Source organism: Squalius cephalus (assembly GCF_949319135.1).
Source record: "Squalius cephalus genome assembly, chromosome: 8".
NCBI lineage: Eukaryota > Metazoa > Chordata > Actinopteri > Cypriniformes > Leuciscidae > Squalius > Squalius cephalus.
In genome coordinates, this window is record NC_137129.1 from 21515620 (window position 1) to 21531565 (window position 15946).

At 39.0% G+C, this 15946-nt stretch overlaps 2 protein-coding genes across 2 annotated transcripts in view; one reads left to right on the top strand and one right to left on the bottom strand.

Annotated features, from left to right (window-relative positions):
- Positions 1-15946, bottom strand: part of nkiras1 (NFKB inhibitor interacting Ras-like 1) — a 66441-nt gene that overhangs the window by 7608 nt on the left and 42887 nt on the right. The window lies entirely within an intron of this gene.
- Positions 241-15837, top strand: rpl15 (ribosomal protein L15). The gene is made up of 4 exons (XM_079878088.1): positions 241-308; positions 1114-1295; positions 3195-3331; positions 15478-15837. The coding sequence occupies exons 2-4, from the start codon at positions 1124-1126 to the stop codon at positions 15781-15783; spliced, it is 615 nt and encodes a 204-aa protein (XP_079734214.1). The 5' UTR covers positions 241-308; positions 1114-1123; the 3' UTR covers positions 15784-15837.

Consider the following 15946-nt stretch of genomic DNA (forward strand, 5'->3'; position numbering starts at 1 on the left):
CTGAACTTTTTTTTTAACAAAAAATGTTTTTTGCTCTGGGTCTGAACCTTCACCATTGCTGATAAGAGAACGGTGGCAAAAAAATATATATATTACTTGAGATTAAGAATAAATGTGTTATAACAATGTTTCAGCGTAGTGTGTCTAATCGGTTAAATACATTTGGTTGTGATTTATAAAATATAATTCTTAAAAACAGACTACATTTCCCAGAACTATTTAGCAACGGAACCGGAAATGCGCAAGATAAAGTCTAATAAAGCATTATGGGTAAGTTTTCTCTCTCTTTCCGGTTAGAACGCCATCAAGTAAGCGAGATTTTTTCATTTTTCTGCACTCAGAATCCATCAAATATCTCAATGTATTTAATGACATCCAAATCGCACAATTAATGTATTTAATGCGGAATATCTTAGCTGTGCTATGTAACCATTATTTTTCTCCCATAATGATGATGTACATAATTTTAACGCTATATTGTGAAGAGTAGGGTAGCTAATGTCATGCTGGAGTTTGCACGTTTCTTTAATTTTCAGTCAGAACTGAATTAAACATATTATATTATGTCAAATGTAATTTTCTTGCGTTGCATTTTAAAGGATTACCGAAATCATTGTCTGTGACTTGAAGGTTGAATTGTTTTCACATGACTGCATGTAGCCTATCAGTCGCCATGCCAAAGCTGTCCACAACAGACACTGCTAATGTGTATATTTTACAATGGGTTATTACATAATTCTCCCTTAAAGCAACTGCTTTATATATTAAATATACGATAATTTAAGTGTTACTCCTGATAAGTCAATAGATATCTGACCCGTCATATTATGGTTGAAAATGCCAAACTATATAGACGCAACATTCAAGTTAAAGTGTGTCTGGCTGTGTAAGGCTGCTTGTGATGTAGTATTAAAAATGTAAGTGCTCATGTAGTCTCAATGAGCTCATAAACAATGTGCACACATGTGAGTAAAATGGTGTTTGTAAAAGTTTTAGGAGCATTGTCAACTTATGAAAAAACATATCCAAGCTATCTGCATATGTAAATTGGTAGATTGTATTTTTCATTAATTAAGAGTTTTCTTGACATTAGTCTAATTTTTGGTGTCACAGGTGAGGCATCATGGGAGCGTACAAGTACATGCAGGAGCTATGGAGGAAGAAGCAGTCGGATGTGATGAGGTTTCTGCTCCGTGTGCGGTGCTGGCAGTACCGTCAGCTGTCCTCCCTTCACCGGGCTCCGAGACCCACCAGACCTGATAAAGCCCGCAGACTGGGATACAAGGCCAAACAGGGTGAGTGATGTGACCAGTCCGGTGTTTAACGTAGACTAACCATGTTCCGTACACAACGATGTTCCGTACAGATGACCTTTAACCGCCGATCGCTGAATAAATACGTATAGGTTATACATAAACTATATATGTGTTATCATAATTTATCCCTCTTTTATCCCTGACCAAGAAAGAGAATCCCCCGCCGTTTGTTCCAGAGAGATTTCAGTAAGTTTGCTAGGTGCGCCCACTGCGCCTACTAATGGAGGGTAGGCAAGCTGCAGCCCAGATATTAGCTTTAGGTGGGGAGACAATTACAGCGGTGATAATGTACATTTCAATTGGATTAATGCTTCTCACAGTGCTATAGTCTTCATGAAATGATTATTATGTTATCACAAATCATTAAATATATTACCTTTTGTTGAATAACTGCTTTGAAATGGGAATTTTTAAACGTAAATTCCGGACAATGGCCGCTTGGCACCACTCTCGCACTGAGACAGGTCTGTCAACACAGTCAACACAGACTGCGTGCAGTGATGATTATATTCATAATATCTTAACATTTAAAAATAGTAATTCTTTAATAGACAATTAAAATAAATAAACAGCTCACAAATTATGATTTTAAAGTCAATTTTGCAGTTAAAATCAAGGTATGCGCTCTGTACGGAACACCGTTGGCAGCCTGTACGGAACACCGTTAACGTCTGTGAGCATCCGAACCTAGGCGGAGGAGGGACTTTACCCCACTTTTCTCAAATACTATTGGTCCAAAAGACATCAATCAAAGAATATATCCTCCAATAGGAATTTCCCCAGAGAATGAGCACTCACACAAGCTTGTATGTCTCTCAGCAACAGAGGAGTGGCCGTTGACGTGCGGTGAAAGGTGAAAAGTGTACGGAACATGGTTAGTCTACGTTACTGGTTGCGTATGGTTTTTCTGAGCTATATATCTCACAGCATTTTTCAGTAGGAGTGTAATGATTTTAAAACTGAACCGAAAAACCGTGATACACAACAAACAATCCCATTGTTGAGGTAAAGAGAGGTTGACCTCACTTAACTTTATGTAAAAAATAAAAGTACTTCCTTGACATTTGATTATATAGTAATTAGGAGTGTAATGGTACACGTATTCGTCCTGTGAATTTTCGGGTCTTGTGTACAAGACTAATACAGTGTTGTAGCCTAACCACCAATAATCACAATAAGCTCCGTGTTTTGTTACTTTCGATAAGTGTTATTTTTGTGTCCATTTTATCACGAAATTCAAACAATAAATGCCATTTTAACGCTCTTTAATGTGGCGTGACAGATCACTTTATAGGCGCCTCAGTTTAAGCAGCAGAAGGTATGTTGAAAGAAAGTACAACTTACTGAAATGTATTATATCTCATGTAATCGCTCAATCAGTGTTTCAACAGCGGAAAGACATTAGGTAAACCGCTTGTAAACAATAACCCATGTAGCATCACATTTACCTCAGGCAAGTTATTCAGTGTCCACAGCTGGTTAGTCAGCTAGAGAAATAACTATTTCACTAAATATATGCACTATATTAGCCTATATGTTCATTATATTTCACTTGACCTGTTGGTGATGATGTCTTGATTATTTAATGTATGTTTAAAATCTGTCGTGAAAATGATTATTTCAACAACGAATTGGAGTAAAATTGCATAATTGCACTCAGATCATATTTTTTATTATCCACTGTACTCTTGTCAGCAACTGTTGACTATGTGCTAGAGGTGTGTCAAACATGACTTAGTGATGTCTTATAATCATATTCATCTGATTTATCATTGATTTTTGTCGATCAGTTATTTAACTACTCAATTGAATGTCCTGTAACTGTAATTTCTGCCTCATGTTTTTTGTGTATCTGAACTCGTACTCTTGACCAAACAGGCTACGTCATCTACCGTATACGTGTGCGCCGTGGAGGTCGCAAGCGTCCCGTGCCTAAAGGTGCTACCTACGGCAAACCCGTGCACCATGGCGTCAACCAGATCAAGTTCGCACGCAGCCTGCAGTCAGTAGCTGAGGTATGTGAGCAGCATCTCAGCCTATGAGGTGATCCACAGTTGGACATAAAACCTTGACACGTTTTGTTCAGACAGATTGTATATGCTAAAATCTACACGCCGTACACACTTCACAACTGTCTTAAAAGTGCTCATCTACACAATCAGGCACAAGTGTAGAATAATGGGTGTTAAAGGTTTAATGGTTAGATGCTATGAATTTTATGACCTGTAATTCATGTCAATACTGCATGCTAGCTACTAACTGTCTAAGGCTACGTTCACACTGCAGGGCTTAATGCTCAATTCCGATTTTTTGAAAAAATTCGATTTTTTTGCAAGGCCGTTCACATTTCCAATTAAATGCGACCTTTTGTGATCTCCTGTGTGAATGTGAAATGACCCAGAAGTGACCCGCATGCGCAGAAGAGTACTCAACGGTCAACGACGTCACTTGTTGTTTGCGGAAGTAGCTAAACTTGAACTAACTGTGATTCACACACACACACACACACACACGAGCGCGCGCAGCGACCGTTACACAAGAGCCAGACAGCAGCCGCTGACCTATCTAATATCAGATTCAGGACAAATAAGTTAACATAACGTGTATATATAATGGCCGTGGGCTTTTTTTTTTTTTTTTTAATTAATGGGCTCGTCGAGGTCGACCCGTTCGGCAGATTTACCTCAGCTCGACGAATATGCAGTCCGTTTTCAAACCGACGACTACAGAATTATGACGTTTTTCGCGTATCAATGACGTGCGGGTCGGATACATGCGACCTGGCCGTTCAGACTGAAGTCGCATTTCAAAAGATCGGATATGTATCGGATTTGGGACCACATACCCAAGTGGCCTGGGTCGCATTTGAAAAGATCGGATCTGTGTCGTTCAGACTGTCATGAAAAGATCAGATACAGGTCGCATAGGGGCAAAAAAATCGGAATTGGGTCGTTTCAGCCTGCAGTGTGAACGTAGCCTAAGTAACCACACACTAACGCGCAGCAGTTTTCTGTGCACGTGCTCTGTGAAGAACATCTTAAAGGACAAGTTCGATATTTTACACTTAAAGCCCTGTTTACAGACCGTTTCTGATGAAATAGAACGGTTAGGATAAAAATTTGGACAAATGTAGACTGGTTGTTCCAGTGCACCTATACAACCAGTCTACTGGTGGGGGGGAAAGCGAAAGAAACCTAAAATTGTCGGGACAGCAGCATTTGTCCAAAATTTAATCTTAACCGTTCTATTTCATCAGAAACGATCTGTAAACAGGACTTTAAGTGTAAAATACCGAACTTGTCTTTTAAGAACATTTACAGTTCCAATGTAAATGTTCTTAAGATGTTCTTCACTAGACATGTGCCGGTATTCGGTAATGCGATAAATCGCGGTAATGAATATGCACGATATTGTTATCGCGGGCACTTCAAAATACTGTGAAAAATAATAGATCAGAATTTATATTTATAGAACGCGCATTAGCTTATTTTCCATCAACCGCTTAATCAAGTCAAGTCATCTTCATTTATATAGCGCTTTTAACAATGTAGATTGCTTCAAAGCAGCTTTACAGAAATAAGCGTATAATTTAAGGTAACAGAGATTGTTTTGGCTTTATAGCAGAGTTAAGTTATTTCCATCTAAAGTTAGTTTTGATTGATTTGCTTCCGTCGCAACGATCATTTGTTATTAAATTAGGGGCCGCTAAGGCGACACCATTCCCTCTACACAGACTTTAAACGCGAACCTGTGAGAAACGCTGATGGCGGTCACATGCGCATTTAGAATGGGTTCTATAGTTATGTGTGTTTGAATATACGCAGGTTTGGAATTCCCTACAAGCCAAGCCTAAACAAAGTACTTGTCTTTCCTTATAAATTTTGATAAAGAATTTTTATTTTATTTTGTTGCTTTGGGGTAGGAACGCAAAACGAATTTTCCCGACAACGCCTTATCTGTATAGTGGTAGTGGGATCCTCCATAGGGAGAGACTAGTTGGCACTTCAGCACTGCGTTGTCATCGGTCCAGGCGAAGGTCCTTCGTCAGATCTGGATACGGCCTGGATCCGGCAGGCTGCAGGAAAACCTCGGGATAAACACAGACACTAAGGGTGTATTCACACCAGGAAAGTCCGATAGTTCACTTGCTTTGGTCTGGACCAAATAGAATGTTGATTTTTTTTGTTTGGTACGGTTCGCTTTCACACTGCTCTTTTTGCAAGTGAACCAAAATGTGTAAACAAAACCACACGTGTGCTAAGGTCGTCCATTCATTGGACAGGAATTCTCAAGCAGGGAAAAGCAGGAAGTGCACAAACAGGCTCAGCATGGAGATATTTCGTAATGTAATATTTGTTATTTTACTGATTTGGTGTTATTCTCTAAAAACGCAATATGAAGAAACTATATGGTATAGATAAAAGCCCGCCCGCACTGACTTGGGTCTTTACATGCGCTTCGTGAGGCACGGCACACACACGCAAGGTCTCTCGCTCCCTCTCTCTGTCGTGCGCGCGCTCTTGCTCGCTCGCTTTAGACACCATTATGCCAAAATGTCCGTTTTGTTAAGTATCCTCATAAGAGCAGTCAAATAAAAAGACGCAGTTTTCTGCTGTTGGGTCGGTTCATGTTCACACCGTAAACGAACCGTACCAGAGTTCGTTTGGAACCGTACCGAGACCACCTCTTCAGCTGGGTCTCGGTTCGATTGTTTGGTCCGCACCCGAGTTCGATTGCTGTATTCACACCTGCCCAAAAGGTCCGCACCAAGGGGGGAAACGAACTAGAGTTCGATTCAATCGAACCAAACGAGGCAGGTGTGAATACACCCTAAAATTAGCGTAGATGCCATTCTTCTCATGATGTAACGAGTACATCAGGATTTTTGGGAAGTGTTCCCGGTTCCGGCTGACCTAATATATGCAGCCTAACATTAAATTATAGAAGTCTATAATGTATTATAGGGGTGTAACGATATTCGAACCGAACCGAAAAACCGCGATACACCACCAACGATACGAATCGCGATACTCTCATGGCGTACCGAACACACCCGCCCCGCCCCCATTGGACCTCATGTCTCATCATGTGTACACACCGAATACAGCGTTGTTGCCTAACCACCATTAACCACATTTAATCGCAATAAGCTCAGTGTTTTGTTACTTTCGATAATAAGCAAGGTGTAATCTTTCAGATTCTGTCTATTTGATCACGAAATTCAAACATTAAATGTCGTTTTGGCGCTCTTTGATGTGGCGTGACAGATCACCATCCTAGGCTCCTCATTTAAAGCGGCAGCGCGGAGCGCGAGTAAACGCGAGCATCTCTTCCTCAGTTACATAATAAACATGAATGGACACCTGAAGGTATGTTGAAAGATACAGTATACTTACTGAAAGGCATCATAACTCGTGTAATCGCTAAGTCAGTGTTTCAACAGCGGAAATACGTCAATAAAACACTTAGTTTTTCACATAGCTTTATTTACCTCAGGCAAGTCATTCAGTGTCCACAGCTTGTTGGTTTGCTAAGGAAATGAACCCTTTCACTAAATAAATGCACTATATTAGCCTATATATTATATTTTACTTAACCTGTTAATGACATCTTGATTATTTAATGTATGTTTAAAATATCTGTCATGAAAATGACAGCAACTGTGTAAATGATTATATTTCAATAATAAATTAGAGTAAAAACATATGTTAATGTAAAAACTGCCTTATGTACAGTTTACATGTTTTCATACAATTTGTTACTTGAGTGTTGATTATTATTATTATATCTAAAAATAAATAGCAACTGAATTTAGGCTAAAAGTCTAGGCTCTGTTGTTAAGCTTTAATGTTATAGTAATGTGAAAGTAAGGTCTCCTATATAGTTTACAGCATTAGCAGATCATTTTTTTTATCCTTGTGAAACGTTTACTTGTAATTTAATTAATTTAAAGACAAGGACACAATTTGTTAATTAAAGCACTGTTTTTTTTAAAAAAACAAAAACAATTTTAGCTTTCTTCCCCCACCCCACCTAAATGAACCGAACCGAACCGAGACGTCAAAACCGTGGGACGTACCGAACCGTCAGTTTTGTGTATCGTTACACCCCTAATGTATTATGTGAAAGCTAGGTCAAAGAGATGTGTCTTTAATCTGGCTTTGAACTGACAGTGTGTCTGCTTCCCGGACAATGGTAGGAAGACTGTTCCAGAGTTTTGGTGCTAAATAGGAAAAGGATCTACCGCCAGCAGTCGATTTTGATATTCTCGGTATTAGTAACTGGCCGGAATTTTGAGATCGCAATAGACGTGACGGACTATAATGCGTTAACAGCTCGCTCAAGTACTGCGGAGCTAAACCATTTAGTGCTTTGTAAGTGATCAGCAATATTTTAAAATTTATGCGATGTTTAATAGGGAGCCAATGCAGTTTTGACAGAACTGGGCTAATATGGTCATACTTCCTGGTTCTGGTAAGAACTCGAGCTGCTGCGTTTTGGACCAGCTGTAGTTTGTTTATTAAGCGTGCAGGGCAACCACCCAGTAGGGCATTACAATAATCTAGCCTTGAGGTCATGAACGCATGAACTAATTGTTCCGCATTTGTCAATGAGAGCATATGGCGTAATTTAGATATATTTTTAAGATGGAAAAATGCAGTTTTACAGATACTAGACACGTGACTTTCAAATGAAAGATTGGTATCAAAGAGCACACCCAGGTTCCTAACCGACGACGAAGACTTAACAGAGCAGCCATCAAGTGTTAGACAGTATTCTAGGTTATTACGTGAGGAAGTTTTTTGTCCAATAATTAGAAACTCTTTTTTTTCAGAATTTAGAAGTAGGAAATTACGAGTCATCCAATTTTTTATATCCGCTATGCATTCCGTTAATTTTGTGAATTGATAAGTTTCGTTAGGTTTTGAAGAAATATAGAGCTGAGTATCATCGGCATAACAGTGAAAGCTAATGCCATGTTTCCTAATGATATCTCCTAATGGTAGCATGTACAGAGTGAACAGCAGCGGTCCAAGTACTGAGCCTTGTGGTACGCCATACTGAACTTGTGATCGATGAGACATCTCCTCATTTACTGCTACAAACTGATAACGGTCAGATAAGTATGATTTAAACCATGCTAGTGCATTTCCCGTAATGCCAACATAATGTTCTAATCTATTTAAAAGAACGTTGTGGTCAATGGTGTCAAATGCAGCACTAAGATCGAGTAACACTAATAGCGAGACACAACCACGATCGGATGATAAGAGCAAATCATTTGTGACTCTAACGAGAGCTGTCTCAGTACTATGGTACGGTCTAAATCCGGACTGGAAATCCTCGCAGATATCATTTCTTTCAAGAAAGGAACACAGTTGTGAGGATACTGCCTTTTCTAGTATCTTTGACAGAAAAGGTAGATTCGAGATCGGCCTGTAATTGACTAATTCTGTAGGATCAAGTTGCGTTTTTTTAACAAGCGGTTTAATCATAGCCAGCTTAAAGGTTTTTGGTACGTATCCTAGAGACAAAGATGAATTAATGATATTAAGAAGAGGATCTAGGACCTCTGGAAGCATCTCTTTCAGTAGCTTAGTTGGTATAGGGTCTAACATACATGTTGTAGATTTAGATGATTTAACGAGTTTAGTAAATTCTTCCTCTCCTATAGCAACGAATGAATCAAATTTTTCCTCAGGGAGACTACAATGCACTGCCTGATGCGATACTGTAGTAGACGGTTGCATAGTTATAATTTTGTCCCTGATATTATCAATTTTATAAGTGAAGAAATTCATAAAATCATTACTGCTGTGTTGCTTGGAAACTTCGGTGCTTGAAGCTTTATTTTTCGTTAGTTTAGCCACCGTTTCAAATAAATACCTAGGATTATGTTTATTTTCTTCTAATAGGGTTGAAAAATAAGCAGATCTAGCAGCTTTTAAAGCCTCTCTGTAAGTAATTGAGCTCTCCTTCCATGAAATGCGAAATACCTCTAGTTTTGTTTTCTTCCAGTTGCGCTCCATTTTTCTGGCTGCTCTCTTAAGGGCCCGAGTGTGCTCGTTGTACCACGGCGTTGGACTATTTTCTTTAATCTTCTTTAAGCGCAACGGAGCAACTGTGTCTAAAGTGCTGGAAAAGAGAGTTAAAAGTTTCTGTTGCAATATCTAGTTCTTCTAAGCTATCCGGGATGCTGAGATGATGAAACTGATCAGGAAGATTATTAATAAAGCAATCTTTAGTGGCAGAAGTGATAGGTCTCACATATTTGAAACACGGAGTCGGCTTTGCAGCCTTGGCTAAATGCAAATTACACGAGACTAGGTAATAATCTGAGATGTCATCGCTCTGCTGCAGAATTTCAACGACATCAACATTTATTCCGTGTGATAATATTAGATCTAGAGTATGATTACGACGATGAGTAGGTCCTGACACGTGTTGTCTAACTCCAATTGAATTTACAATGTCTTTAAATGCCAATCCCAATGCATCTTTTTCATTATCGATGTGTATATTAAAATCACCAACAATTAATACTTTATCTGCAGTCAATATTAATTCTGATAGAAAGATTCCGCAAATTCTTTGATGAAGTCTGTATGGTGCCCTGGTGGCCTGTATACAGTAGCCAGCATAAATCTCAAACGTGATTTATCGTTTACACTATATATTTTTACATTAAGCACCAATGCTTCAAAAGAATTATATTTAAAACTTGATTTCTTAGTGGTTTTGAAACTATTACTGTAAATTACAGCAACACCACCCCCTTTGCGTTTCATACGAGGCTCATGTTTATAACAGTAATCTTGCGGCGTTGATTCATTTAAAGTAATGTAATCGTTTGGTTTTAGCCAGGTTTCTGTCAAACACAGCACATCTAGGTTATTATCTGAAATCATATCGTTAACAACGAGTGCTTTAGAAGTAAGCGATCGAATATTCAGCAACCCAAGCTTTAGCATTTGCTCATCTGTAATATAGCTGTTTTTTATTTGTTGAACATCAATTAAATTTTTAACCTTAGATGGGTTTAAACGTTTTTTGGATTTCCAAATTCGGGGAACAGACACAGTCTCTATATGATGATAGCTAGGTGAAAGAGGCTCTATGTGATAGGATTTATCTGACCTTGGTGACGCGAGGCCGCTAGCAGACGGTCGGTTTAGCCAGTCTGTCTGCTTCCTGACCTGAGCCCCAGATTGTCATGTTTGAGCTCTAAGACTATGAGCCATATTACTAGAGAGAAGAACAGCACCATCCCAGGAGGGATGAATACCATCTCTTTTCAACAGGTCAGGTTTGCCCCAAAAACTTTTCCAATTGTCTATGAATTCTATATTATTAAGCGGACACCACCTAGACAGCCAACCGTTAAGCGAACACAATCTACTAACTATCTCATCAGTCCTGCGAACAGGAAGGGGGCCAGAGCAAATTACAGTCCTTGACATCGTACTTGCAAGTTCACACACCTCTTTAATATTAATTTTGGTGATCTCCGACTGGCGGAGTCGAACATCATTAGTGCCGACATGAATAATGATCTTAGAGAATTTACGATTAGCATTAGCCAGCACTTTTAAATTTGCTTTGATGTCAGGCGCTCTGGCTCCCGGCAAACATGTGACTATGGTGGTTGGTGTCTCTATTTTCACGTTCCGTGTAATAGAATCGCCAATAACTAGGGCACAATCATTCTCAGTGGGTGTTTCACTGAGCGGGGCAAATCGATTTGTTATGGTAATCGGAACGGAAGAGTGGTTTTTAGATCCGCGACTAGAGCGATCCCTCACTGTCACCCATTTGCCCGGCTGCACAGGCTCTACTTCAGCCGGAACCGACTCATGTAAAGTGTTCACTATGCTATGCGCATCCAAAACATCTAAAGCACTAGCACTCTTACTATCCTCAATTAAAGTTTGGATGCGTGTTTCTAATTCTGAAATCTTCTCTGTCAACCTAACTGTCTCCTTACATTTATCACATATAAATCCTATATTGCCGACAGAGAAGGCTATACTAAACATGTGACATGAAGTGCAGGTGACAATAACAGGACAAGACATTACTCACCGTGTTTGTTGACTGATTCTTACTCACCTGAGCTTTTTATGAACTCAAAGGCGCGGACGCGCGAGAGAAAAATAAATAAATAAAAATAGCTGAGCGCACGGGTGGCGCGTTAACAGGCTAGCGAATTACTAGCGTTTTGTGCTAGTAGTACTAATAACAAAAGCTAGCGATGTCAGGTTAATCTGAGATGTTGGGTAAAATGTAGTAGTATAAACAACTAGAAATGGTAGTAAAATGATGGTTCAAAACAAAGAAATATAAGGCTAAGACGGAGCTTACAGCACCGAAGCAAACAAACACACTCACAGCAGGCAGCGAGGCAGACAGGAGCAATCGATCAGCGATTCAGACAGGAGCAATCGATCAATGGCTTAATCACTGCGAATATGCTGCGCGAAACACGTGCGCACTCTGATGTAAACAATCCCCACATGTATAAGCACTGTGCATGCGGCGCAGTGCGCACTCTAGTCTAATGTAATGAATCCTCACATGGAGAAGAAGCATGGCGGAAGGAGGAACGCTGCCGTCGATTTATCCCCCTTCTAAAAACAAGGCTGTCAACTCTACGCATTCACCGTGTAAGACTCACGCAATTTACACTTTTCACACGCTCTCTCGCCACACATCCATTTTTTCGCGCAGAGAAAAATCACGGAGCAAAAGGACACTGACACCGACAGACTAGACAGAGCAGGTTACTTTTGATGTGAAAAAAATTCTCAGCTCTCAGGCTCTGTCCATTTTATTACGAAATTCAGACAATAAATACCGTTTTGGCGCTTGTAAATGTGACGTGACAGATCCCTGAAGCGCCTCAGTTCAAGTAAACCGATCATGTACTTTTTATTTAAAGATACAGTACAACTTACCGAAAGGTATTTATGCCTCATACATAATATCATTCAAAGATGTGTGGCTGCGGATCTGACATATCACGGTACTGTTTGAATAGACTTCGCTGCACGCCGGAATGTTATTGTGTGTAACACAATTAGGGCTGGAACAAACGATTATTTTGATAATCGATTAATCTAACGATTATTAGAACGATTAATCGACTAATCATCGATTATTTCGCCTACTAATCAGTAAGATTGGAACGATTATTCAGCTTTTTCAATTAGTTAAAACACTGAGTTATAAATATTCTAACTATAATATAAAAAAAGAAAATCACTTCAGCTTTTGAAATGTTTTTTTTAATGATCTTTGAGTCAACTAAACAGGTCATTCTCTTTAAGTTTTCAGATTTCTGTCCAACTCAAATCACACACAAATGCTCTAAGCATTGGTTAAGTATTCTGTTCTCTTTCAATAGAAAAAAATAAACAAAAAAATAATCAGCTGCATAACAGACAAACTTAAACTGCAAACAATTATTATAAGAATTAAAAAAAAAAAAAATTGACATGACAATTGAGCTGACAGAGACATTCTCATTCACCTTTTAATTTACAGTATAACAAATTAACTGACATGATATTCTTCATAACATCTCCTTTTGTAAGTCTTCATTAATATTAGGGCTGGACGATTTTGGAAAATAATCTAATTGCGATTTTTTTTTTACCAATATTGCGATTGCGATTTAATATGCGATTATTTTTTAAGCTCTTTATCTTTTCTATTTTTCAACAAAAACAAGCAATAAATCATTGTAAAATAGGGAAGGGAATCTTTAGGCACCTCATGAGCCGATACATTTTTTTTTCTTTAATTGATCTTATTAATAAAACTTAAAATATTGAATTACATAATTATAAGTAGGCCTACTTATAATAATTACACATTAAAAAACTAAATTAATGCAATTACGTTAATAATAATTTTAATAATTACGTTAATAACAGCCGCATGCTCAAATGCTCTTCGCAAAACGCACGTGAGTATTTGAAATTGAAAGCAGCTTCTGTCGGTGATTTTCATATTTTTAATATATAAGCCAACTGCATTCCATGACATATGATGCCTTCGTAGAACATTTGTAAGTAAAATACCGGCGGGCGAGACCGCGCACTACTGAAGTAACATCACGCAGACTGCGCGTATCTCATATCTTGCGCAATGAAGCCCGCGAATGTCCCTGTAACTCGCTTCAACTTTTCCGAACTTTATTAAAGATTATTTCTCGTAAGGTTCGAGTGGTGTGTGTGTGTGTGTGTGTGTGTGTGTGTGTGTGTGTGTGTGTGTGTGTGAGAGAGACAGAGGAATTAGAAGCAAGCAGAATACGGTTGTTTATAAAGCACGCGCGTCGTACACGTCTGTGTTTAAAACTAAGCTCAGACATATACAATACAGAATCGTTGGAGAGAATCTATAACACAATATAACATAAATGAAACATAAACTGTTATTTCCTGTAGCCAGGTCTATATGTGTCGCGTGCCAAGTTGATGCTTCATCTGCAATACAGACTGGTTTACTCTCGCGTGTCACGTGACCAGACTATAATCGCAGCTTTGCGGTTTAAAAAATCGCATTTCATCATATCGCGATATTATCGCAAATGCAATTAATCGTTCAGCCCTAATTAATATGGAACAAAATACAGGCAAGTGATAAGACTGTAATACCTAATAATAAAAACAGCCCTGACTACTAAGCTCGATCAAGCTTTATTCTATGCAAAAATAAATCATCACATTACTGTAATTGTATTATTATTGTTAATATTATTGCTATTATTAGTAGTATTGCATTCTCTAATAAAGAGATTTACTGCTAGTTATTTAGCTCCAGCTGGAGAACATTCACCTCTCACTGGCTCGTCTTGTGCCGGGGTGTTTCCTCTTTAAGTGCTTTAACATGCATGTTGTGCTCCCGTGAAAAGCAAGTTCCGCCTTGCATGTATTGCACATGACAGCATTCTTGGTTTGAAGTTTTGTGAAACTTTCACACACCTTGCTAGTTCGGATTCGTTTGCACTAATTCGCGCTGTGTTTTCATCTACCGCAATAGCATTTGTAACGGCTGCATTACACTCTAGCACTACAGCGTCATAGCGGTCAAATCGCGATATTGCAGGCCCTTACATTAAGTCACGTGAGATCAAACGACTACTCGACAACAAAGATATTTGTCGACAATTTTTTATCTACTAGATTAGTTTTTATCGACTAATCGTTTCAGCCCTAAACACAATGTAGCGTCAGGTTAGAAAGCGAATGCGAATGGTCATTTACTGTGTCTGTCAGATGTCTGCTTCACTTCTGAGTGGCTTGTCTTGCGGTGCTGGGCGGAGCAGAGCGAGTGTATTCAGTTCATTCATGCTCGCTCTGTTCGCGTCAGTGGAAAAAAGCGCTAATGCACAGTCACAAACTGTTTTGAAATATATCGGCCAAACGGAAAGATTTATCAGCCGATGCCGATATCTAAAAAAAATTCAAATATCGGCCGATATATGCCGACCACTAAATGTAACCATGTAGGCTATGCTGTATTAGCAACAACATTACCATCTATATAAATGAAGGTGACCATCTAAAAATGAAAATAATTTAAGCACAAGGTAAATTCAGGTTTAAAATTCTACATATACTTTTATCTAAAATATTTGTTGGACATTCAGTGTGCTATATTTTGTTCAGCATTATTACACTTCTATTCTGTTGCACTTCGTTGCTCGTTCACTGAAGTCTGAAGTTTAGCAGAGACTCGCTTGTATAAGGCTTGTCCACTTCTGACAGCAAAACGGAAATATTTGCATGACTTTCTAACAAACAGATGGGGAAATTACCTGTGAAATACAAGTTAAACGCATTAAACCGCACAAGTATCTGTCAGAGCATCTGATGCATATAGCATTAATTATCTCAAGTTATTTTGAAGCCCTTAATATAAAGCATGTCTCATATTTTAGACAAATTGGATTATGCACTTTACCTGCTGCAGCTCACTCTGTTTCCTCTGCTGTCTTCAATACACATCTGTTTTGATTTGAAATGTCTTATGTTTTTATATATGCTTTTTTTTCTTTTTTTTTAATGGCTTTAATTTACACAAGTTGATGTCAGTTTCTCATCTGTGTCCTGGTGGTATTGTGCTGTTGTTCTAACTGTTGGTTTTGTGTTTTCAGGAGCGCGCTGGTCGTCATTGCGGAGGTCTGCGGGTGCTAAATTCTTACTGGGTTGGTGAAGATTCCACATACAAGTTCTTTGAAGTGATCCTCATTGACACCTTCCACAAAGCCATCAGGCGCAACCCTGACACGCAATGGATCACCAAGGCTGTGCACAAGCACAGGGAAATGCGTGGGCTCACGTCGGCTGGCAAGAAGAGCCGTGGTCTGGGCAAGGGCCACAAGTTCCACCTCACCATTGGCGGCTCTCGTCGTGCAGCCTGGAAGAGACGCAACACCCTGCAGCTGCACCGTTACCGCTAAACCACGTGTGCTACAACTGTACATTTATCCAAATAAAGTACCTTTCTATGGTCATGTGATGTGTCTTTATTTTGTGGTTTTATACCAACATAATCTGTAATACGCAACTTATCAAGAAGATGGAATGTGTTTTTGGTTATTTGCACTATTAGTTTGCATTGCA